This window comes from Columba livia, chromosome 5, assembly GCF_036013475.1.
Source record: "Columba livia isolate bColLiv1 breed racing homer chromosome 5, bColLiv1.pat.W.v2, whole genome shotgun sequence".
Lineage (NCBI taxonomy): Eukaryota > Metazoa > Chordata > Aves > Columbiformes > Columbidae > Columba > Columba livia.
This window is the reverse complement of record NC_088606.1, coordinates 2,413,895-2,439,346: the sequence shown is the minus strand read 5'-3', so window position 1 is coordinate 2,439,346 and position 25,452 is coordinate 2,413,895. Positions and strand designations below refer to the sequence as shown.

The following is a 25,452-nucleotide window of genomic DNA, read 5'->3' as shown; positions in this document are numbered from 1 at the left end:
TCTTGTGGAAGGACCCCAAAAAGTGATTGTAAAGATTTTCTTGTGAAAGCAGGACATGTATTAATATTTCGTCTATGGGATCCAGAAGTGAAGATGTTAACCATTCCTGTCAATAACTGCTAATATTAAAATAAAGAAATGTAATGATGGTTAATGGTTAAAACATAGGAATAAGCATTTGGAAGAGTTAAGAAAACCATGGGTGACAGATAAACTCTGTTTATAGATCTATAGGTCAGGCAGAGCTACAGTGCGATGTCTGAAGCTCAGGAACAGTGCAAAGTCAGCAGCCCATGGTTTTGCCAGTGGAGCAGTGATAGACATCAAAACGAGATATTATACTTGTTGCGCTCAGTGTTACAACACAATGCCATCGAGTCACCTTTTGCCGTCTAACCAGAAACCATTAGGCTGCTCTCAAGCCACATGTGCTGGGACCGTAGCTGAGATGTCCAACAAAGCCATGGCAGACGGTGGGGACGAAGAGCTGGGCACGGCTTCCAGAGCCCAAAACAGATGGTTCGGTGGAACAGAAAGTCTACAGCTCATGCTGGAACACTTTTATATCTCTGGTGGGAGGCTCCAGGCAACCTAACAGAGCCTCGAACACAGCAAGATGCTGTAGGAGTGTGCTTTATATTCCCATTTTGGTCAGATCTTAAAAGAAGTTTCTTTTTAGATGAGAGGTACATTTCTTCTCCAGGTGTTCCTTCCTTCTTTGTGGGAGACATGTGCTCAATGTCAAATTCAGATTTTCTTGAAAGGAGAATAAACAATAATCTTAGCAAATAAACTTATGTAAGGATTTGGTTCATAATTTGCACCTAGCTGCATGCCTGAAATGAAAAATAGATCATATTTCCTGCCAAAATAGCTGAGACCTGTCAGATGGCAGCTTTTCATCTAAAGAGAGCAGACGCAGCTTCACCCATGAGCTCGCTCCCAGTTGAGGAGGAGTGGTTATAAATTATGCAGTTGCGAATGGACTATAGAAAACAGGCTGATATTTTTTATCCATCTTTATATCCTCGCAGTCTTTTGATCCAGGAATGTTCTTTCAGAGTTGCTTTGTGAGCCTTCTGTGGAATCAAGCTGCACTTCGAGAGATGGAGCTGAGTGCTCGAATGCAACATCATGGCATTTTTCATCCGGAGAGAAGGCAGCAGCCCCACGAGACTGGAACCGTATGAGGCGCAGCGTATTTATTTATTGTGCTTTATATCGGGATGTGATATGTCACAACAAAATGCTCATGGCCAAAGGAAAAATCACGTACAGCAGTGGTTCCCTGGATTTGTATAAAAACAGCCATGGAGACCATCATAAGCTCATTGGCCAAGACAGAGTCAATTGGAAGGGATCTGCATCTGGCAGTGCTGGCACAGGAGTAGATGAACTGAGGAATTAAGACTTTACCAGGCACTAAACTAAGAGTTTACTATGCGCTAAAGTAAGAGTTTACCAGGCAATAAACTCTCAGGCAACTAAGAGCTGTCCTGGGAAACTGGGCACCCGGGTAGGCCGGTCACTGTCAGTGTAAGAGCATAAGGGCTCCGGGTGCCAGTGCACCCGTCCAGCTGGAAAAGAGTCCTACAAAGCGCTGGTTAAAGCCAGGGCAGAGTTATAAAAGATATTATACAACCAAGCAACCAACTGCAAAACTACGGCAGGCTGCTAACTGCCCGATCCAGGGCTGGTGAACCTTGGGAGAGAGATCAACGACTGAGAAGAAATAAAGAATGGGAGAGCAGTGTCCTGTGGCATCCAACAGACTGAAGGTGTCACTGGGTGACAACAAGGCTCAGTCACAGGAGTACCAGCGAGACCGGTTCACAGCTGATGATGTTTGATGGATGTTTTATGGCAGGTAAAACTGGAGCTGGAGAGACTCTGGACTATGAGAGATGCAGTGGAACCTTCACAAGGGTAGGAAGAGGGCAGAAGTATCAGGAACTACATTGCCTGTAAGGTGATAAAATCATACGCTGGTAATTCTGCTGGATATCTCAGCAGCAAGAGTATTTGGTGTCCTTAGCATTACCTTTTTTCTTGTGAAACTCACGGAAAAACTGCGCCTTAGCTGTGGTGTCAGCAGGTCACAAAGTGGTGCCGTTCCCGGGTGGGTGATGCTGCAGCCATCGCTTCTTCCAGAGGCCGAGCCGAGGGGCACCTCAGCCCCGCGGTTCTCCTCACGGAGCCCCGAGGGGCGCGGCGGGGCCGACCCGGAGCCTCCGCCCTCCCCGGGGCCGGGCGGGGGCGGTGCGGAGCCGTTTGGCGCCAACCGCCCGTCATGGAGCCGGAGCGGCTGCGGCGCCGCCTGAGCTCCGCGTTCCGGCTGCGCGGGCTCCTGCTCAGGGCGTGAGTACCGGGGGTGGCGGCGGGACACGCTGCCCGGGACGGGACACGCTGCCCGGGACGGGACACGCTGCCCGGGGCGGGACACGCTGCTCGGGGCGGGTCCCCGCTCCGGCCGCGATGGGGGGCTGCTCATATCCCCAGCCCATCTCCTGCTTTCGGGGTCTCGCCGTGTGGGAGGTGGTCAGGGACAGGTCCGCACCCCCCGCGTCGCCTCCTCGGGGATGCGGTGGTTTCTTTCCCTCCGCTTCCTCGTCCGCACGCTCAGGCGCTTGGAGTCTCCACACCCCTGTTGATTTGTCTGTCCTGCTGCTGTGGGCCTCTGACATCCATCTCCACACATGCAGCACCTGCCGTGGGTTTAGGTGGCACCAAAACCTGCCCCGATGTCCCTTTGGCCCCCTCCTTGGTGTTTTGTCTTTTTTCTTTTTCTTTCAATCTGCCACTGTCCTTTTACAACTCTGGCACCTCTTTCCCAAGTTGCACTTTCCCGTTCTGTGTTCGGCATCTCTTAGTAGGGGAAGAAGTGGTATTTCCAGAGGTAGATAATAATGTGTGTTGGTTAGAAATTGCAAGGGCAAAGCAAAGTGATTTTGCTTGCTGTGGAAGGTGTCATGATTTATAAGAGTGCCTGGGGCTCTGTTGCTCTTATTTTTCCTTTCCAGATCATGCGTTAATATTTGTTCCATTTTGTCCCTGGCATGGATGGGATGTGATTATTTTGGATGTGATTATTTTGGACAACATCCTGGCAATTTCATTAGTGAGGAGGCAAGTTCAGAGCTCTTGACTCCCACAGTTAAATGAACCGAGACGTTCTGAAGGTCGGGCTGGTAACCAAAATGCCAGTTTGGATTGGCTGACAGATGACATTAAGAAGCAAATAGTCATCTTTAACTGCGAGACTGTAGTCTAAGGATGAGGAAAGAAGCAGATTTCTAATTCTTGTGTTATTTGGAATTTAAATAATTCCAGTCTCAGAGATACTGATGAACTGTAGCAGGTGATGCGGGGGCTGTAGAGGTGGATGTGGCTGGAGCTGGTGGTGTGTGAGGGAAGCGGAGGAGCTGGGTGTGCTCAGCCTGCAGAAAAGAGAGTGAAGATGATCCAGCTGCCTAATGAGGACTTACCGAGACGGACCCAGAGCACAGAAGGAATGCCCTTGTCCAGTTCTACTCCGCTCGGTTCAAAAGACATTAAGAAAAAGGAGAGGGTCTAGAGGAGGAACACCGAGATAATCCAGGTCTGGGAGCCTCAGCACAGGACAGACATGGACCTGCTGGAGAGGGGCCAGAGGAGCCACAGGAATGATCAGAGGCTGGACCAGCTCTGCTGGGAGGACAGGCTGAGAGAGTTGGGGTGTTCAGCTGGAGAACAGAAGCTCTGGGGAGAACTTAGTGTGGCCTCTCCATACTTAAAAGAGACCGATAAAACAGATGGGGACAGACTTTTCAGCAGAGCCTGTTGTGATAGGACAAGGGGTGATGGTTTTAAACTAAAGGAGGGAGATTCAGGCTGGACATGAGGAAGAAATTGTCCCTGAGGGTGGTGAGAGCCTGTCCCAGGTTGGGCAGAGAGGTGGTAGATGAACCATCCCTGGAGACATCCCAGGCCAGGCTGGACGGGGTCTGAGCAACCTGAGCTGGTGAAGATGTCCCTGTCATGGCAGGGGGCACAGGGTGAGCTTTGAAGGTCCCTTCCAACCCAAACCGTCCTATGATTCTATGATTAGAGTATTGGAGAACTTGATGTGGAAAAAACGTGAAGGATTTGGGTTTATTGAGCCTCAAGAAGGGAAGATTCAGGAGGATCTAATCCCAGCCTTCCTAAAAGGTGGTTATAACAAAGACAGAGGTACTTTGTTCTCAAGGGTGCACAGTGAGGTGGCAAGAGGCAATGCGCACCAGCTTAAAATAAAATCTGTAAGAACAATTAAAGTTTGGAGTAGATTGACTAGAGAAGTGGTGGTATCTCCCTTACTGGAAATACTTGAGACTGGGCTCAGTGAGGCTCTGGACAGTGTGATCTAAGGCCTTGCTTCCAGCAGAAAGTTGGATCACATGGTCTCCAGAGGTCCCTTCCAACCTGGACTTTCCTACAATCCTATAGAAAAATTGTTGACGAGGAGAGTAGTTAAGCACCAGATGTTGAGAATTTGACTGAACAGTGCTGTGAAAAATGTGACCAGCCAGAGCTCTTGGGGCAGAAAACTGGACCAGGAGACTTCATGGGTCCCTTCTGACATGAGTCTGTCTATGATTGCATGAAGATGACGTTCTCTGTATCTGCTTCTTATCCTCAGTGCTTTCAATTGTGATTTTTTTTTCTTTGACTAAAACTAGTGCATTACTAATAATTTCTACTTTTTAAACCACAAGCTGTTTAGTGATTATGGGCACATCTGCCAGAATTGGCATAGTTCGTATAAACTGTATTGAACATTAATTGCTTTTTGAGCTGATGTTCTTCATTGGAACTAGGGATGCTCTGAAGTATCTTACCGAAGCTTTTCAGTCCATCAGTGAAGCAGAACTTGACGACACAATTGAAAATGTCATCGATGCCGTTGAAAAACAGCCTTGTAAGTAATCAATTTATTTTTCCTAAGCTTGCTAAGTTTATCTCGTGCTTATAATGTTATTTAGACAAAGACAGAGTTACTAGCAGCATATACACTAAGCTATCGTTCTAGTCTACTGGGTTGATCAAGATAAATGTACTTGTTGACTTTTTGTTTTGTTAAATACTGCAGTTTGTACAAAAAGTTGGCAGCCTGGTACCTCCTGATTGTTCCGAGAGTAGTGAAATTTTTCAATGCTGATTACTAAAAGCACCTCGCTGAGTTTGTATGAGCATCTTTGCATCTGAAACTATCCTTTAAAAGATGAAAATAAATGAGATAAATAATGATAAATTAATTCACTTGTTATTTAGTAGTCCAGGTCCAGAAAAGGGTTCAAATCGATATAAAAATGTGATGTAAAATAAGCACTAGGCCTTAGATGAGTTCAGGAAACCTTCCCAGCCTATCCTGTTTATATTGAATTAAATCAAGGGTGGGGACATGCTCGCCTTGTCGCTTTACTAGAGCACAGACTACGGAAGTTTTGGCTTTGTGTTCTTATTCTGGCTGCGGGATAACAGGTCACAGCTCATCAGCCAGGCAGGAAAAGCAGAGCTGGTCCTGATGTACCGTAAAGCCTGATGGTTCAAATTAATGCATCCACATTTTTGAACGAATCTGAATCTGTGCAGAAGCTCTAGGGCCAATGTAGCACGTGCAGTCCGTGCACTCGCCCACACTGGTCTTTGTCCAGGGTGGAATTTTGTGCTATAAATCCCATATTGTCCTGTTAACATCCGTGAGTTGTTTGAGGTTTGCGACAGAGATGCGATTCAGACCCTCTGGTCTCTCCTGTGGGTCCTGCTCGCACCCTTAGTGCCACTTTTGCTCTGACTTAAGGAATTGCCATTTTAAGTCCCGTTTCCTGAGCAGGGAACTCGAGGGCAGGATTTGACGTGCTGGTTTCTGTGCCAGGAGCTCAGCAGTTTGGCTTGGAAACGCTGACCAAGCCCTTTGTGAATCTGCATTCATCGGTCTTCCCTTTACATTCAGCCAAACATTAGTGTTTAGAAATATTATTTAAGTTAAATGATCAGTTTATATCCATGAAGACAACAATGTGCCTATCTCCAAAATTATGTTGAACTGTTTGAATACTTATTTATGACAGCAATCTGTGTGATAATGTTCTGGAACAAAATTAACCTCCAAAATGTGAAAACTGAGATCTAACACATTTGTAGTATATTTGGCAGCTTTGCATAAACTAAAATTGTCTTGTTCTCCATGTTTAGGGAATTAATGGTGGGCACAGTATGTGTGTGGGTTATTTTTTGCTGGAAATTTATCCTCCTGGTAAGAATATTAAGAAAACATTGTGTGTCATTAGCTCACTGAAAATATGCTTATTTGTGTAATATATTCCTCTGAGAAGACTGAACCATTTCTCATATAATATTTGAGACCTCCTCGCTTTCTTACTTCCCTCTTTCCATCGGCTGCAGTTTTAATACTTTGAAATTTTCTTTTCAGTGTCATCTGACATGATTGAACAATGCACAGTGGAAGCAGCGGTCCAGGAGTGTAGCCAGGCGGCAGATGAAACCATGTGCGGTGACATTATTGCTTTATTTGGGGTTTACGGGAGTTGGTGTTCATTCCCTTAATTCTTCCTGGGAAATAAATGTCAGGCATTTTCTGCAGCGCTACACATTATTCATCAATGATTTGGATGAGGGAACAGAGTGACTGTCAGCAAGTTTGCTGATGACACCAAGCTGGGAGGAGTGGTGACACTGGAAGCTGTGCTGCCATCAGAGACCTGGACAGGCTGGAGAGCTGGGCAGGGAAAATGTAATGAAATATAACAAGGGCAAGCGTAGAGTCTTGAATCTGGGCAGGAACAACCTCAGGTTCCAGTGTCAGTTGGGGAATGACCTATTAGAGAGCAGTGTAGGGGAAAGGGACCTGGGGGTCCTGGGGACAGCAGGGTGACCATGAGCCAGCACTGGGCCCTTGTGGCCAGGAAGCCAATGGTACCTGGGGTGGGTTAGAAGGGGGTGGTCAGTAGGTCAGAGAGGTTCTCCTGCCCCTCTGCTCTGCCCTGGGGAGACCACACCTGGAATATTGTGTCCAGCTGTGGCCCCTCAGTTCCAGCAGGACAGGGAACTGCTGCAGAGAGTCCAGCGCAGCCACCAAGATGCTGAAGGGAGTGGAGCATCTCCCGTGTGAGGAAAGGCTGAGGGAGCTGGGGCTCTGGAGCTGGACAAGAGGACACTGAGGGGGGACTCATTCCTGGGGATCAATATGGAAAGGGGGAGTGTCAGGAGGATGGAGCCAGGCTCTTCTGGTGACAACCAGTGACAGGACAAGGGGCAATGGGTGCAAACTGGAACACAGGAGGTTCCACTTAAATTTGAGAAGAAACTTGTTCATGGTGAGGGTGGCAGAGCCTGGCCCAGGCTGCCCAGGGGGTTGTGGAGTCTCCTTCTGTGCAGACATTCCAACCCGCCTGGACACCTTCCTGTGTAACCTCATCTGGGTGTTCCTGCTCCATGGGGGGATTGCACTGGGTGAGCTTTCCAGGGCCCTTCAACCCCTGACATTCTGGGATTCTGTGCTTTTGTCTTGCTGCTGCTGTCTCTGAAGGCTGGTAATGTTCCTTCTTAGGAAAATTGTTCTCATGGATCGGCCTCCAGGGGATCCTAAATATAATGCTGACATTCTGGGATTAAAATGCTATGGTTATATGTTACGTGTGATACTGGTTGAATATTAACCAGTAAAATAAACCAGTGCAGGGAGAATGTGTTAATTCTGTTCATTTCTTTATTTCATTTTCTCTAGTTTAAAATTATCTAAGGTTTTATAAAATACTTATTTTCTGAAAGCACATGGAAAAGTTTTTCTCCATGGTGCTTGTTTCTGCTGTTTTGTGTAGTGGATTTTCACTCTCAGATAACAAAATGAAGAGCAATTAGTTGAGTTTCTGAGAACTTTAGTTGTGATTGTGAGGAATGCATTTCCTTTAGTGTTTACCTTGTGTATTGACATCGTATTGCAAAGAGAGAAAATAAATGGTTTGCTGGGCATGTCCGTTAGATACTGTGATCCCACAGTTTCTCACTGTATAGGAAAGTTGTTTTATACTTTTCTCCTTCTCGTTGGAACCTTTATGATGCAGATGGCTTGAGTGTGACTTTTCTTTGTGTTGCTTTATATACTTCATGTATTTTTCACTCCAGAAGTGAAATCTGTGTGCGCAGATTCTCAGCACAGAGTCTTCTTGAATTATGCTCCAGAAAGCTTGAAAGTTTGGTCTAAAATGCTCTGAAGCCCAAGACATCAGTGTCTAATCAGCAATGACGGTTGTCCTGTGCTCGTGAGCCCTAGTGGAGGTTCATGGGGTAATTTTATCTACTGTGGTGGATTTGATCCACTTGCACTAAGAGAGGCATCAGATGAGAGAGCCAAACCAGGAAATTCAATTAAATTAAATTAAACCTATTCACATTAACCGTGCAAAGGCTGTTCTGTTGTCAGAAAAGACAGCAGAGGATGGTAAGGGGAGATGTATCCCTCTCTCATGTCTGAACAATCTTCTGAAGAGTGTCCTTTTTTGAAGTATTAATAGAAGATGTGGTAGTATCCAATATGTAGAGTGTTGTGGGAGAAATGGTGATAGTGAACAAAGCAAACATAATGATATTCAACAAGTTTTCTTACTGTTTGTTTCATCTGCTTCATATAACGTCGTACATATATTCTTATTTCAGAGAAAATGTTTTCAACATTATCGGAGCCTTCGATATTCCACGTTACGTTTATAATTCAGAAAGAAAGAAGTTTCTACCGTAAGTCTTACCTGTTTTAACTTTCAACCACTTCTTGTTTTAAGAAAAAAAAGTCCTCTATTTCCGTATAGTTAAAAGCCTGTTTTCTGGTCTTTCCCTCTTGGATCTGCTCATCTCGAGCTTGAGTGAGAAAGTGAGGCAATCGTATTCCTTAGTCTCTAAAGAGCCCATCAGGCTCTGTGATAAATGCCGGCTCATAAATCCAATGATCCATGGGGTGATGCTTAGTCCGGTAGGATGCAGCAGAAATGGGGACCCGTATCTGCAACTCCCCGAAGCTCTGGAGGGTTTCTAAGAGCTGCCAAAGCTAAAACAGAAAAATGAGGAGCAACTGATGATCCCCCCAGGTGGGAGAAGGGAAGAAGGAGTTGAAGGAATTGGTTGTAAATGCTTTGCTAGCTAAAGCTTTAAGAGCAAGCAGCCCAGGCTGCTGAGCCAGAAGGAGCCCGTGCTTTTAGAAAGCTTGAACCCCATGAAGATGATCTGCTAACCAAGAGGAAGAAAATCCTCCTGTTCATGGCCGCTTAAAACACACAACTGCTCTTGTAAAAACTGGTTTCAGCAGAATCCCGTTCGGGTGGAAGGATAAATCTAAAGGATGTAAATCTAAATGGATGTAGCCTTCAAAATGCAGAGAGACAGGAGGAATCTTCTTCATTGAGTAAATAAATTATGCAATAGTGGTTTAGCTTTTGCAGCCTCCTACAACTTTTAGATCAATACGTCGTTTTTTGTGTCTGGAATGTACCTTTTGGAATCCTGATTGTGTTCAACTTCTTGCAGGCTGTCCATGACCAACTTCCCCGTGCCCAGTTTATTTGGAACTGCCAGAGATAAAGCGGAGCTGTTCCGTGAACGCTACTCCATCTTGCAACAGGTCAGAAGAAGTTTTGCTTTGTGTGGTAAAATACACAAACAAAATGCTGGTTTTTATGTTCTTGGGTGTGCAGCTGTGCTGTGTGTTGAGGTGCTTTCGTGAGGTACGGTTGAAGTACAGTCTGAATAAAAATGGGATCTGTACGAAGGTTTAGCAGCTTCTCTGTCACCACACAGCATCATGGGTTTGTGTGTTAATGCATTTTAGCATCATGTTGTAAGAGGGGATTATGTATTTTTACGTGTGTCTTGCTCTTTTCCGTCCTGTAGTCTGGCTCCACGCTACGTTTGATTAGCGTGTCATTGTATGTCATGCTTGTTGAGATAATGCAAACCCAAAGCCCCGGGAAGCTCTTGTTCAAGCTCTCCTTGAAGCTTTGAAATTCGCTTTTGCTTTAGTTCATTTAATAATTTTCCAGTTTTCAAAACGGTGAGAGCCAGCCCCCCCTTGTCATCTCTTGGTGACACACGTGTCTTGTCTTCTGTTGGAAGCAGCTTCAGAACAGGGTTTCCCAACAGGACGTGCTCTGTGTTGCCGGCAGCTGTGGGTCGTGGCTCCGGACCGGGCTGTGCTCACAGCTCCTGGGACTCAGCCCCTCGGCTCTCGCCGTCCGATTGTCCCTCAGCACAGGCTCACAACCCTCTTCTTCCCGTCCTTCCCCTTGCTTGATTAGTTGGGTCCAGCCCCATTTCACCCCCAGCCTCCGTGGTGCATCGCGGCGGGAGCAGCGGTGGGACGGGGAGCCAGACGACTTGGTAGTTGTTTTCCAGGTGTCTGCACTACCTGCAGCGGCAGATCCACGGTGGTACAGGGAATTAGCTAATTAACACTTAAAGACTTAGAGAGCTAACCCTTAACATCACAATTGCCTTGCTTAGCTTTGTGTAACTTATTATGTGAGAAACAGGAGTTCGCTGATGACTTCACAGGCCTTGCAAAGATAAAAAACCTTGGGTGCATCCTTGGGTGAACCAGATAACAGAAACTTGGGCACAGGACGGGAGATACGCCAGTTCTAACCAACCCATCAGTTTGAGTCCCAGCCAATTCAGCACACCAGGCCAGAAGCAAAAGTGTACAGCAAAGAAGAGCCCGGTTCACGATCACTGTGCAGGGGCAACCAGGAAGGGCTGGACGTGGAGACTATGGAAGGGATTTCCTAGAACTCATTACAATAAGAACCGCCTTCTCGGGGACAGGTTATGAATATGTACAGGCGTTCCTAGAACTTTCATGAATATATAACACTTTGCAGCATTTAACCAAGCTCACAGCTACTGGAAACTTGCACACATCTTATGTGGAATTATTCCCCCGTGTGTCCAGTGCTGTAAGTACGTATCTTCTTTACAATCTCATAGGCTGTAAGGTCATTTCCGCGCCTCAACAGCACAGATCCCACTGGGTGCTCCAGGTTCTGTGCAGCCCTGAGGTGTGAGCGAAGCTTTTTGTCTGTGCCAATGTGATCCACTCGTCCTTTGGGCCGTGCGGTAGTTACACACACAGATAAGCAGCAACAACTGTCTGTCTACCAAGGGCTTTGCTGCCCCTAGGAGCACGTGTACTGCAATTTGGGAACATCTACCCTGCAAGAGCAGTTAACCATTAACGGAAGAAGCTTTAGTTCGTACAGTGACCAGGATTAGTGAAATCTGCTGGAACTGGCGCACTCACACAAAACAGTTTCTGTGAACAGCAGCTGGAGTTGTCACAGAATCACAGTGGTTGGGCTTGAAGGGACCTCTGCAGATCCCCCAGTCCACCCCCCTGCTCCCGCAGGGTCACAGAGCAGATCACACAGGTGGGTCCAGGGGGTTTGAATGTCTCAGAGCAGGAGACTCCACACCCGCTCTGGGCAGCCTGGGCCAGGCTCTGGCACCTCCCAGCAAACAAGTTTCTCCTCATGTTCACATGGACCCTCCTGTGTTTCAGTCTGTGCCCGTTGCCCCTCACCCTGGCGCTGGGCACCACTGAACAGAGTCTGGTCCATCCTCTGACACCCACCCTGAGATATTGATCCCATTGATCAGATCCCTCTCAGCTTCTCTTCTCCAGCTGCACAGCCCCAGCTCTCTGTCTTTCCTCATAAAAAGGCAAAATAAGTGCAAACTTCTACAATGCATTTTCTTCACGCTCTCAGTGGTTTATGTGTTCATGTAGCTTACTCCTGTAATTAAAAAAAAAAATAAGCTTACTTTTAATAGGCCCAGCCCTGAAGAGGAGCCTTCTCTTTTCCTCGTAGTCAGCATTTAACACAGTTCACCTTTCCTTGCTCACTCACCGCTTCCTTCCAGGTTGTCAGAAATAGCTTATTTTAGAAGCATTACAGATACTTCACTTTTTGGGCTTCGTTTTGTTGTCCAGTATTATTGAATATCTATTTCTGAGAAGCGAATTCTTGTCAAACGAACCGATTAAGCTTAACAAATTAAACATTGCTGGATATTATAGACTAAGAGAACTTTAAACAGTGCTTTCTTAGTGGTAGTCATGAACTGGCTTTTTGACAGTGCTCATTTATTTTTAAACTGAATTGCTTCAATTTTGGTCTCTGCAGAGGACTCACAGACATGAGCTGTTCTCTCCTCCCGCAGTCGTTGCTCACCCTAATGACAGCACGAGCAAATTCCAGGTAAAAACATCTGATTTACTTTGCTTGCACAGGGAACTGTGCTTGTGTCACTCTTTAACGAAGCAGGAGTTCTGCAGTGCCATCTTAACCTTACATCCCATACGGGTAGTCAATGGAAATGAGTTATTTTTGATCCTTTTTAGCTTATGTGTCAAAAATGCAGTTATTTGGCTCAGATCAGCAGGATGACCAAGTCACTCAAAAGCTGGTACGAAGTGCAAGAGAAACGTGTCTTCAACGTCTGCTGTTCAGCTTATTACACTTTGCCTCCCTCTGCATGGGGATATTTCCCCTGCTTCTTTCTTTCATAAGAAATCACTAAATTCACAAACTCACAACTGAACAAGGTCATAACTTTAGTGTCTTCTGTTCCCATCTCAGCTTTCTCATGTTAAATACTCTCCCTATATTATGTAGTTATTATATATTGTTGAAAAAAGCCGAATGCGTGTGTGTGGCTGGGTACCCAATAGCAGCTGTGTGGGTGCAGGCTGGTCCCGCTGAGGCTCCAATTACTACAATTGACATTCTTAGGCAAGAGCAGAAATTGCCGCTTGTTCTTTTCAGTTTTAAGCCACTTGTAAGCAAAATAATCACAAGAAATATTTCCTTGCTAAGCAGTTCTTGATGCTAGCGGCCATTATTGGAAATCTTTTCCTAAATTGTGCTGTTCAGAAATGTGTCCCTGATGTTCATAATGAGCCTCAATTCTCTCCTAGTTCGTTTGTGTATTTATGTAAACACAGGTGCTGTTGGTGCTTTGTCTTGGTTGCTGGAGAAGAGATATATGGAGAGTTTGATTTAATTTTTATTTCATTTTTTGCCTTTGGATACAGCTTAAAACAATAGAAACTCTATTGGGCAATACAGCTAAAGTGGGAGAAGTGATTGTGCTTGGGATGATAACCCAGCTCAAGGAGGTAAGTTGCTTTTTATTGTGGGTGTCTGGGTCACTGTTCATTCTGTGTTATAATACATTAGAAAATGAGAAGGCTTAAATGTCTCACCGCTTTCTCCTGCCACGTGAGTCAGAGGCAGAACCCACGTCAACGTCAGTGGTGCAAGATCCGTCCCTTAAGAAGAGACTTTTCCATGAGCAGTTGATGCTGGTGTGTGAGGGAAAATGCCTTTGTCTTCTCACTATGGAATTTTGTGGCACTTTATGTCAGCAGCCAGAACCGCTGACGTTTTTTAGGCATTTCCCTTCTCGAAATGCTGGTGCTTCTATTTGGACTTGCCATGGATTTGGGCTGTGATTGCAGGGGAGGCCGCACCAGAAATCCAAACTGCAGCAGCTGCAAGAGAAGGCGCTGAGATACACCTACTGTAAACTACAGAGTTTTCGGTTCTGCCAGTGTGTTCTAACCTTACGATGTTAATAACGGCTAAATGATTTCTAAGTGCTGACTGATGCTTCTGCTTGAAGCATTTATGTGTTTGGGTGTATTTTGCTTTATTCATCAATCCTGTTTTTTAGGGGAAGTTTTTCCTAGAAGACCCTACAGGAGTCGTCCAGCTGGACCTTAGTAAAGCAATATCCTTTTTCCGTGATGAAGCAATTTCCTATGGACCTGGAGAATTTGAAATTGAACAAGAAGCCCATTCTGACCATTGAAAAATACGTATTGAGAACTGCAGCTCTTTTTCCTTCTTTCAAATGGGTTGCTGCAGCTCAGTGCCCTTTCACCTTTAGGCCAAGGTCAGTGTTCCTGCTTGGAGAAGCAGATGTGTCCCTGTTTGGGGGCTGTTTGCCTGGCTCGTAAAGCAGCCTCTGAATTTTCAGTAGTGTCAAAGTGTATCATACCAGCTGCAAAGCAAACATGGGCTAAAGAACTAGTTTAAGAGCCCTAATCTAAGAAATATATATTTCTTAACCTTTCCGCACCAGTTCCACAGTGGTTTATACACTGAATCGTGCTTTGTTCTGGCAGAAGGTAAAGCAGACTATTTTTCTTACCTTGTAATAAATTATTCTGTTAACGGCTGTTGCTGCAGTTACATGTTGATGAGGTTTGAGCGTGAGCTGAGTTTGCGACTGAGATTTTTGGCCATAAAGCTCCTGTGTTACACCCTGGGGTCTGTAGGCACAGCAAAACTTGCCCTTTTTAGTGGTGTCGGTGGGACGTGAGTATCTGTAGCAGCTTTGAGGCCTGGCCTTAGTCAGCCTGGCTCCAGCGCACGCGAGGAGACGTGACTAGATTAGGAAGACAGACTAGAACAGCCCAACAGGATGATTTCACAGGCTGAAAACGCTGCTTTCTGTTGGCAAAGCTTTGGTCCTTCAGAGGCTTTGGTGAGTCTTCTCATTAAGACGATGGAAGGGCTTGTTTTAGCACAACACGGACGTGTTTTGGCGAAATGACGGGCGTTTCAGTTTGTAGGTTGTTACTCTGTGCAAAATACACTATCCCAGTCTATTTTCTTATAATGTATTCTAGGTCTAAAATTTGTAAGGTAAACCAATAGAAGTCAAGATCAAGAATCACAAGTATCACAGAGCTGTAGAATCACTTTGGTCAGAAAAGACCTTTAAGACCATCAACCCCAACCATTAACAATGTTGATATCCAGCTGCTTGAAGGATGATGCCTGATCTCAACGGAAAATGGGGCTTTTGTCTGGAAAGCTTTTAATAACGTTCCACACAAAATTTGGGTTCGATGCTGGCACTTCCCCTTCGTATGAAATTTCAGAGCCTCTATTATGCAGAATATTTAAACTGCTTTTAACTTCATGATGCCAAGGAGCACGTATATTCATTAATGGGAGCTTCAGCGTAGGTGAAACTATGACATTTGTCCACATCCAAGTTGAAATCAAAGAAATAAGTACAAGAAGGGAGATGAACAGGGACTTTATGCTGACAGGATCCAGGGATTAAGCTGGGGGGTTGATTTTTTGCGCTGCTCTTCTGTTATTCTGAATACAGTGTAGTGAAAAAAAATCTCTGAAACTGAGTCCACGGGGCACGGAAGGGACTCGGTTTTATCACTAAAAGTGATTCGTTTCAGCTGCAGCGTCTCCAGAAAAGGTGCAGTTTGATGGACACTTCTAGGGCAGGGCGGCAAAAATCATTCCTGTTCACCTGCATTCTTATTGGGTTGAGAAGGTTCTTCACGTGGCCGTGCAGCACATCTATTCAAAGTAGTGACCGGGTGAAAAAACAACAGTTGTTTTGTCGCTCAGCCTGTTTTTCAGCCATACATCTCTGGTTTGGTTCGGCGCTGTCACAGGGAGGGGTGGATGGACCGGCTGCCAACCGCCTGACTGATGTCTAGGATGTGATGTTGGTGGAAATAACAAAAGGTTATTCTGTTGTTTAAAAATCCCTCAGGTTGGTACGAAGATGAAGTTTTTCACGTGAACGCTTTTGGATTTCCGCCTACTGAGCCTTCTGCCACCACGAGGTATAAAACTGGCTTTCCGCAGCCTTGCTCTGTGCTTTGTTGTGCGTTTCTAAGTAAGCACGTTATTATTTTATCATTTCTGTGACATTAAAGCATGCTGTTCTTCCCCCTCTCCAAATGCTTCAAAATAAATACAGTTTTAAGGAAGCAATTCTGGGCCTTGCTGGTCTCCTTGGACCAGGACTAAAGCTTGTAGCATCAGCAGGAAAACCCTTCCAAAGGCCCTTGGGTTCTGCATGTTGATAACAATTGAGATCTAAACCCTTCTCAGTTGCAAAACCAGATAACTTCTACATGGGAATAAGAAATGCCGTGTTGCTCTAAGCATGGATTTGGGAAAGAACCCGGGATAAATGTTACCCTGAGACGAGCTGTTAAATTATGGAAAGGCAGCACCCCTGCTTTATATCTGAGTGACTGCTGTTTATTTGTTTCTCCATGAAGTTCCAGGTGGTTATTGATACCATCTGAGCCACTTATCATAATAAAAATAATAATTAAAATGGCTCTAAGTGAGTCATAATCAAAACTACTAACGATTCGGGAAGAAAACAGGACTAACGTGAGTATTTTACTGATGTAGAGCCTTCTATGGGAATGTGAACTTCTTTGGAGGGCCTTCTTCAGCCTCGGTGAAGGCTTCTGCAAAACTGAAGCAGCTGGAGGATGAAAATGAAGATGCCATGTTTGTGTTTCTTTCTGACGTCTGGCTGGACCAAGCAGAAGTACTGGAAAAGCTGCACACGATGCTTTCGGGTAGGTCAGAGCCGCTTTGACTCCAAGCCATGGGTTTTGAGGGATTTTTCCCATTTTTCTTAGTGCTCCGCAGCGCTGACGGGTGGAACAAGGCAGCGTGATGGCTCTGTGGCCTCCGGGGACACCGTGGTGAGATAATTTCCTGCAGAAAACTCATGGCCTTTGTTGAGAATGAGTTTTATGCTGGTTTAGCTCTGTGAACTCCTCGTGGTGGACTGTGAACTGGCTGAAGGGAAGAAGCCAGAGAGTCGTGGTCAATGGGCAGAGTCCAGTTAGGCCTGTATCCAGTGCAGTGCCTCAGGGGGCAGTGCTGGGGCCCATGTTATTCAATATATTCATCAATGATTTGGATGAGGGAATAGAGTGACTGTCAGCAAGTTTGCTGGTGACACCAAGCTGGGAGGAGTGGTGACACTGGAAGCTGTGCTGCCATCAGAGACCTGGACAGGCTGGAGAGTTGGGCAGGGAAAAATTTAATGAAATAGAACAAGGGTGAGTGTACAGTCTTGAATCTGGGCAGGAACAACCCCAGGTTCCAGTGTAAGTTGGGAATGACCTATTAGAGAGCAGTGTAGGGGAAAGGGACCTGGGGGTCCTGGGGACAGCAGGGTGACCATGAGCCAGCACTGGGCCCTTGTGGCCAGGAAGGCCAATGGTACCTGGGGTGGGTTAGAAGGGGGTGGTCAGTAGGTCAGAGAGGTTCTCCTGCCCCTCTGCTCTGCCCTGGGGAGACCACACCTGGAATATTGTGTCCAGTTGTGGCCCCTCAGTTCCAGCAGGACAGGGAACTGCTGCAGAGAGTCCAGCGCAGCCACCAAGATGCTGAAGGGAGTGGAGCATCTCCCGTGTGAGGAAAGGCTGAGGGAGCTGGGGCTCTGGAGCTGGACAAGAGGACACTGAGGGGGGACTCATTCCTGGGGATCAATATGGAAAGGGGGAGTGTCAGGAGGATGGAGCCAGGCTCTTCTGGTGACAACCAGGGACAGGACAAGGGGTAATGGGTTCAAACTGGAACACAGGAGGTTCCACTTAAATTTGAGAAGAAACTTGTTCCTGGTGAGGGTGGCAGAGCCTGGCCCAGGCTGCCCAGGGGGTTGTGGAGTCTCCTTCTGTGCAGACATTCCAACCCGCCTGGACATGTTCCTGTGTAACCTCATCTGGGTGTTCCTGCTCCATGGGGGGATTGCACTGGATCAGCTTTGAGGTCCCTTTCCATCCCTGCCATTCTGGTGCGGTCATCCTGTCCAGGGACGCTGGCCGGTGAACAGCTGACAGGAATACAGTGGGTTTTGTGCCTTGTTTTAAAACTATTCCTTTAAATGAAAAAAGCAACAACTTTCAAGATTCCTGTTATGACTGGATTGTGCATTTTTGATGAGTTTCCATTTTGAGAGAGCTAGAATAAACCCACCTGCTGCATTTTTGGTAGCATCCTGCCGATCCCAAGCCCAAAGTGAATTCTCACTCTAATCTTAGTGACAGCTATTTGCATTTCATTGTTGCTATCGTATTTCATTTGGATCTTCCTCTAGCAGTTTAAAAAATTGGATTGTATTATATTTTTGCAAGCTGGCACTTCCTTTTCATAAATCACTTAGTACTAATATTGTTTTGGACAGCAGCCATTCTGTGCGCCGTGACAAGAATGTTTCCCTTGCTTGTCAAAACTCTTCCTAGGCTTAGTTTATAAAACCTTCTCACTTCATCGGAGATCAGCCATCCCTCGAATGCTTTCTTGTTCTACCAGTGAAAGAATGCCAGTTATTCTTAAAATATGAACTGTTCTTCCGTGCATTATTACATGAGTAATGCTGACAACATTTGGAGAGCACGTATCTGCAATATATGTGAATTGTTGGTTTCTATTCCAGAGCAGTTTTGGAACAGCTTGTCCTGTCTGTCTCAGGTAGAATGGGAGCGCGAGAGCGGTGGCTGCTTTAAGAATTAAATGTAAAAGTTAAGAGTGGGAAACTGCTACTCGCTTAAAGAAAATTGGCCACAAATTACCACCCTCGTGCAGAAGTTACGAAAGCGGTTCGTTATCTCGATCCAAGTTGAAGCAAACCGAGCTCGACCTGAGATTGCGTGTGCTGATTAATAAAGGGACTTTGGTCAGTGAGGTTAAGAAACCGAACTCAGCTGGCAAAGATCGACTATTTTGAGACTGTTTTTTAATAGGCAAGTGACAAGCTTCATAATTATAGACTAAAAATTATAGTGGAATAGCAAGGAAAAATAAAACCACATTGATGAGCCATTTCACAGTATCACAGTATGTTTGGGATTGGAAGGGACCTCAAAATCTCACCCAGTGCAATCCCCCCATGGAGCAGGAACACCCAGATGAGGTTACACAGGAAGGTGTCCAGGCGGGTTGGAATGTCTGCACAGAAGGAGACTCCACAACCCCCTGGGCAGCCTGGGCCAGGCTCTGCCACCCTCACCAGGAACAAGTTTCTTCTCATATTTAAGCGGAACCTCTTGTGTTCCAGCTTGATCCCATTACCCCTTGTCCTATCATTGTTTGCCACCGAGAAGAGCCTGGCTCCATCCTCCTGACACTCACCCTTTATATATTTATAAACATTAATGAGGTCACCCCTTAGTCTCGTCTTCTCCAAACTAAAGAGCCCCAGCTCCCTCAGCCTTTCCTCACACGGGAGATGCTCCACTCCCTTAATCATCTTTGTTGCCCTACGCTGGACCCTCTCCAGCAGTTCCCTGTCCTGCTGGAACTGAGGGGCCACAGCTGGACACAATATTCCAGGTGTGGTCTCCCCAGGGCAGAGTAGAGGGGCAGGAGAACCTCTCTGACCTACTGACCACCCCCTTCTAACCCACCCCAGGTACCATTGGCCTTCCTGGCCACAAGGGCCCAGTGCTGGCTCATGGTCACCCTGCTGTCCCCAGGACCCCCAGGTCCCTTTCCCCTACACTGCTCTCTAATATGTAATTTCCCAACCTATACTGGAACCTGGGGTTGTTCCTGCCCAGATGCAGGACTCTACACTTTCCCTTGTTAAATTTCATCAGGTTATTCCCCGCCCAACTCTCCAGCCTGTCCAGGTCTCTGATGGCAGCACAGCCTCTGGCGTGTCAGCCACTCCTCCCAGCTTGGTGTCATCAGCAAACTTGCTGATAGTGCACTCTATTCCCTCGTCTAAATCGTTAATGAATATATTGAATAATATTGGCCCCAGCACTGCCCCCTGAGGCACTGCACTGGATACTGGCCTCCAACTGGACTCCGCACCATTGACTACCACTCTCTGGCTTCTCTCCTTAAGCCAGTTTGCAACCCACCTCACTACTCTATTGTCCAGACCACACCTCCTCAACTGAGCTGTGAGGATGCTGTGGGAGACTGTGTCAAAGGCTTTACTGAAGTCAAGGTATAAACAATTCACTCCTGTTTACCAAGTGGATTGAAAAATAGCGAAGTGGATCCAAGTCTGGTGCTGCACGGTAGGAAAATGGAGAGTGGCCTCAAAAGCCTGAGCAGACGTTTTTATTTGCCTCTTAGGGATGGGACTCGGGTTTGGTTTTCCACTCTTTGCTATAGAGCACATGCCTCTGGGTGATTAGTGATATTGTGAGACTCATCAGATCCTTAAATGCCCAGGAAATTCCAGTTACTGTTGCTTTATAATGGCCAAAAAGCGAATTAAATGAAAGAGGTTAATAGTAATCCATTACTACCTACTCCCTATTTTTCTCTCTAAGGAAAGAGCGCATTTTTAAATGGTATTATTTCTTCTAATTGTATTTTGTGTAATTACGTGACTGGGCCAGTATTTAGTTGGATACACAGAAAAAATGTTGTTGGAACTGGGTGTGGAAATAAGTGGCATTTGTACATCACTGCCATCCTTTTTAAGCTAAAAAAAGCCTGTATCGAGCAAATAGTTCAGGTGTATTCATAGCAGCAGAGCTTGAAATGCTGTTTCAGTTTTTGCCCTTGGTTTTGTGGACAGGAGTGGGGGAATGGATGTTACACTCGATGATACATACTCACTGATACTCTTATTTTCCCAGGTTATTCCTCTGCACCCCCAACCTGCTTTTTCTTTTGTGGGAATTTTTCATCTGCACCCTATGGCAAAAATCACGTTCAGTCACTGAAAGGTAGGGAGGTGTTTGTAGAGTTGGACATGTGCCCTAAATTAAAACGATGGCAAAACAAATCAAGAGGGCAGAAAAAAACCCCTTATTTTCTAAGTGACACGTTTTAATGTATTGAAATATAGAGGTGATTCATATAATGTGTTTATTGTCTAACCAGGTGTTGTATCATCATCTTTATTCTGACTCTAGGTTCTTTGAAGGCTCTTGCAGATGTTATCTGTGAACATCCCAGCATTCACAAAAGGTACCCAGGGAAACGTGTTTATTTTGTGAAACCTTCGCTTTAATGACTTTGACAAACTAACAGCTACTACGTTTCCTTGTTATTGTGAGCCAGCTGTGGTCAGATAGCAAGCAAGGCCTGTGAGTTTGTTTTGGTAGCAGCATAAGCTTTTGATTTTATCTAAAATACATCATGGAAACTGCTGTTGAGTGAGCAAAGGTGAAGCTGCCTCTCCATGGAACATTTTCCGCATGGATTAAACACGATGCCCCAAAAGTGCGGTTTGGGGGAGCCCTTTCTTCCTGGGAATTCCTGTTAAATCAGGAGGGTTCTACCCAAGCATCGCTGCTCTATAAACTCATGTTGAAGTCTTGACGCTGCTATTAGCACCTGTGGGCTACCCAGCCAATGTTTCCATACTCCTGGGATCCTTTCGTATTAAAGTGACGCGTTGTACTTTTTCCAGCAGCCGATTTGTGTTTGTTCCTGGCCCTGAAGACCCTGGTCCTGGTTCTATTTTACCCAGGTCAGTTTGCTTCACTTTCTCAGATTTTGGAGCTTTGAGTTAAGATGCTCTGCTGATACATCTATTGCTATTTATTTTAGGCCTCCCCTGGCTGACAATATTACTGAGGAGTTCAGACAGCTGGTGCCATTTTCAGTTTTCACCACAAATCCTTGCAGGTACCAGTACAACTTCAAGACGTTTTCAAAAATGTAAAAGTTCGGTAAAATTCATCTTGAATATTTCAAATTATTAGATTTCCTCACTCACATTAATTGTAACTTGTTTTAAATACATCAAGATGTAAATAAATTAGTGACGAAAGGAAGTATTGCTAAAAGTTTGATAGGGAGTGTGAGAATCCTGCTCAAAAGCATCATGTTTTTTCTGAATCTGGAGACAGTTATGGGACGATGGGAAAGTATTATTTTAATTGAAATGCGCTTTTTCATTTTGCCATGTTAGAGCTCACCTTTCTAATGCAGCTCCCTTTTAGTTTCACCTCAATTAATTTAACCTCATTAACGTTTCCCACTTAGGATTCAGTATTGCACCCAAGAAATAATCATCTTTCGGGAAGACTTGGTAAACAAAATGTGCAGAAACTGCGTCCGCTTCCCGAGCAGCAACATGGACATTCCCAACCACGTGAGTTGTGCTCGGCGCTTCTTGCTGGCATCGGGTTCTTCATCAGCACGTCTGTTTTTAGGATGCTCTGCTCCGCTTTCTCACGACACGTTGCTACAGTAACCGAGAGGGGTTGTGAGAAGGATCTATATATTTAGGATTATCACCTTCATTTACATCTTGAGAGTCAAATAACTGAAGCTGTGATGCTGATGGATGGCACTGAGTCATTCTCACTGTCCCACCACAGGTGCCCTTTCACGCAGAACTTCGTAACGCCAGCGACGAACGTTGTACCAAGAAACACTGATTCCTAAAGGCAAAGCTTAATATAAATTACTTTAAAAAAAAATATCCCATCAATTGACCATCTGCAGTAAAGCAGCGTGTCGCTTTTCCAAAAGATCTGCTGCTCCTGCCTTCTCACTTCCAGTTTTAATCCTGCTTCTGATACATCGCCACAGCTCCCTGAGTGACGATGCCGGCTAACGAATGCACAGCAGGACGTGATGGGAGTTACTGATGTAGCTGAACCAGAGCGACCCAGGCAGCACGGGCTCATTGCAGCGATGCATGGAGTCTGGCTCTGTTTATTTTATAGGGACTTTCAAAATTTGTTTGACTCAGAAGCTTCTTTTAGCTCTTTATTCCTTTGCTCCGTCACGACAGCGCTCGGTTTCTTTGTGAACACAGAGAGGCCGTTGCGGACACCGGTGCAGGTTGGTTTTGGGGTGGTTTGCACACGTGTATGTGTGCACAGCAAACTCTCGCTCCCCTGTGCTCACACGGGGCTCGGAAAGGAAGGAATCATGAAGAAAATGTCGAATTGTGCGTGACAACGCTTCCTGCACATGAGAGTATTGGGTTGCTTTTGCATACTTTGCTTTTTATCCACCTGTCACTAGTTTTTTAATTCAGCCATCAGTGTAAAACGACGAACGAGAGAGGGGAATTTCTTTAGTAACATTACATTGAATTAACAGTGGCTTCAGGCTTCATACAGCATTGTTGGAATAACCGGGCTGATGCTCGGTACATCGTTTTCTTTCAACACCAGACCCTTTCCCTAAGTCGCCGTGGTGATTTTGGCTCTTTGGGGAAAACGGAGCCTAATGGCAGCTCCGTGATGGGCTGGAGATGAGAAAAACTTTAGTGCGGCTTAAGAAGAGAGTTTAGGAACTTCAATACCCTGCGGGGAGTTTACCAGATGAAAAAGCAATGGCAAGGGGGTGTCTGGAGGAGGGCAGCTCACAGAACAGCCAAAATCATCAAAATCATTTGGGAATCAAGTGATTTCCCCAGTTCAGGGAAAAGACCGTATGTAAGTGTGAATCTCGTGGTTATCTGGTGTTTTGAGGAAAGCCCCGAGGGGAAAGAAAGCACAAAATATAAGTTATGATAGTGTTGGAACTCGCTGGGTTGGAGAACTCAGCAGATTCTCTCTGCTGGAGAATCTGATTGATGAAATAGTTTTGACATCTTCAAATACTGCCTGATCTGCTTTAGTATTAAAAAGACCCCACAACACAACAAGCAAACCAGCTTGTAGGGGAGTTGCTGATTTAGTCTAGAAATTGTTAATAATCAGAGGGCGATACGCAGAAGGTTCAAAGCTTCTTTATTAACATTTGCGTCGGCAGGAATGAGTTTGCCTTGAGAAAACGGTTCCAACGCGCTATTGACGTTTCTCTTGCAGTTTGTAAAGACGATCTTATCGCAAGCGCACCTGGCGCCGCTGCCGCTGTACGTCAGCCCCGTGTACTGGGCCTACGACCACTCCCTGCGGGTCTACCCCGTGCCAGACGTGCTGCTCATCGCAGACAAACACGACCCCTTCACCGTCACCAACGCCGACTGCCTGTGCATAAACCCTGTAAGGTTTCCTCGTGCTTCGTCAAAATAAGCAGGGGGTGCAGTCAGATCCAGGTGCGTCTCTTACTATTTCTAAGGTATTTTTACTTACACAAGCGCGGTATATACGTTTTTCTTTACAGGGTTCATTTCCAAGGAGTGGATTTTCATTCAAGGTATTTTACCCGTCCAACAAGACAGTTGAAGACAGGTAAATATTTCAGTTTTTCATTTAATAGGAAGTATCTTTATTCGCTGCCTTTCTAAATATCAGGAGGAACACGAAAAATTGAGTGAATGTTCTAGCAGTTTGACGTAACTTATGCTTCGTACTAAACCAGTGTAAGAAATGCAACTGTCTAGAACTACAATAATAAATCTAGAAATTAGTCAAGAGCAATGATGACGAGCATGATCCAAAAGTAAAAGGAAAGATGGACTATACTACATGATTTCCAATAATTGAGACCCAGTTGGGAAACAGGTTTGTTTCTGGGGATGATGCTTGTTACAGAGATTAATTACACTTAGTAATAATTCATTTTGTGATCATTATCAAGCCCAAAAGCCGCTTTCCTGCTTTGATTTCGTGTATTTTAAATCGGTGCTTATTCATCTCACCTGTGGTTGTCCAATGACTGGAAAAAACTGATAACAGATTGACCCGTGTAACCTTTACTTGAGTATAGAAAATATACCATGAGATGCTTTAGCTCTTTAAATAGCTTCAAACATGATCAGGCCTTTCATAAATCAAGAAATAGAATGATGTGTTGTCTTTTAAAAACCGAAATGTTGGTTTTGTTTGGTATTTTCAGCAAACTTCAGGGGCTCTGAATTTCTGCAAAACCGGAGTGAGCCTTTGTGAACCCCCCGCCCCGCTTGTTTTACATGGATCGATTTTGTGGTGTATTACGGACTGTTTAGAATAAATGTCAAAGCCAAAAATGGTGTATTTTGTGTACAGACTTTCACGGGAAAGGTACTGTTGCTGGTTTAGATACCTAATGTAGAGTCACAGTGAAGATTAATTGGCAAAGCATAATAAAAGAACACAACCGGAGGAACCAGATGGGTGTATCAAACAGGAAATATTTAAAAAAGAGGTTAAAGACAGGGAGAGTTTGTCTTTCACCGTGCGGATAGCTAGTAATCTATGGGAAATACTGGCAATGTGGGCTGGGGTTTTTGTTTTGGGCGGGAAGGGTTTAGAGGAGGTTTGTGAGGTGTTCCTGCGGGCAGTGTACCTGTGTGGACAGAGTTACACAACGAAATTAGGAAAAACCTGCTCTAGCCACTTGTGGGCACGGAGACCAGGGGAGCAGACTGTTGGTACCCAAAGTGCCCAGATCTGGTGTAGGATGGGGGGTTCTCATTTTGGTTGTATGTGTTGTTTTTGACAGCCCTACGTGTTGTGCCAGCACTGACACGACTGTGGCTCGGGGGTCCAGACAGCAGTGGGTACGGGCCCAGGAGGAGCCGCTGTGGGTGGACACTGGTCCAAAAGGATCTAAAGCCAAACCGCAGCAGTGTGCCGGCACTTGAGAACGTGCTCCTGCCCTCAGCCCTGAGGGGAAGGCCGTGCCAGCTCCCAGATGTGGCCGGGGGGACAGCAGGAGCCTTGCAGAGGGGAGATGGTGGAGAACCGCTCCCCTGGCTGACAGAGCAGAGAGCTCA

General features: G+C 45.6%; 1 protein-coding gene across 3 annotated transcripts; it reads left to right on the top strand.

Annotated features, from left to right (window-relative positions):
• The first annotated feature begins 1,227 nt into the window (after nucleotides 1-1,227).
• On the top strand, nucleotides 1,228-24,723 carry POLE2 (DNA polymerase epsilon 2, accessory subunit). 3 transcript variants are annotated; one of them, XM_021291253.2, is made up of 19 exons: nucleotides 1,228-1,867; nucleotides 4,836-4,936; nucleotides 6,452-6,527; nucleotides 8,695-8,772; nucleotides 9,556-9,649; nucleotides 12,207-12,281; nucleotides 13,118-13,201; nucleotides 13,759-13,815; nucleotides 14,167-14,215; nucleotides 15,616-15,688; nucleotides 16,272-16,444; nucleotides 20,480-20,569; nucleotides 20,759-20,813; nucleotides 21,259-21,318; nucleotides 21,399-21,476; nucleotides 21,837-21,945; nucleotides 23,621-23,797; nucleotides 23,919-23,986; nucleotides 24,594-24,723. In XM_021291253.2, exons 1-19 carry the CDS (start codon nucleotides 1,854-1,856, stop codon nucleotides 24,610-24,612), a joined length of 1,530 nt encoding a protein of 509 aa, XP_021146928.2. In that variant the 5' UTR covers nucleotides 1,228-1,853; the 3' UTR covers nucleotides 24,613-24,723. The 3 variants fall into 3 exon arrangements, with proteins under 3 accessions (XP_021146928.2, XP_013223338.2, XP_005505207.2); XM_013367884.3 differs by lacking the exon at nucleotides 1,228-1,867 and adding an exon at nucleotides 2,212-2,358 and having other exon boundaries at nucleotides 21,262-21,318; XM_005505150.3 differs by lacking the exon at nucleotides 1,228-1,867 and adding an exon at nucleotides 2,212-2,358.
• Nucleotides 24,724-25,452: the final 729 nt, after the last annotated feature.

What these genes read in the sequence shown, in the direction of transcription:
- POLE2 (XM_005505150.3), top strand. Translation starts at nt 2,291, where the DNA reads ATGGAGCCGGAGCGGCTGCGGCGCCGCCTGAGCTCCGCGTTCCGGCTG. An exon ending in CAGGCGGCAGATGAAACCAT is followed by an intron (nt 6,528 to 8,694) that starts GTGCGGTGACAT and finishes TTCTTATTTCAG; the next exon opens with AGAAAATGTTTTCAACATTA. An exon ending in GAAAGAAAGAAGTTTCTACC is followed by an intron (nt 8,773 to 9,555) that starts GTAAGTCTTACC and finishes AACTTCTTGCAG; the next exon opens with GCTGTCCATGACCAACTTCC.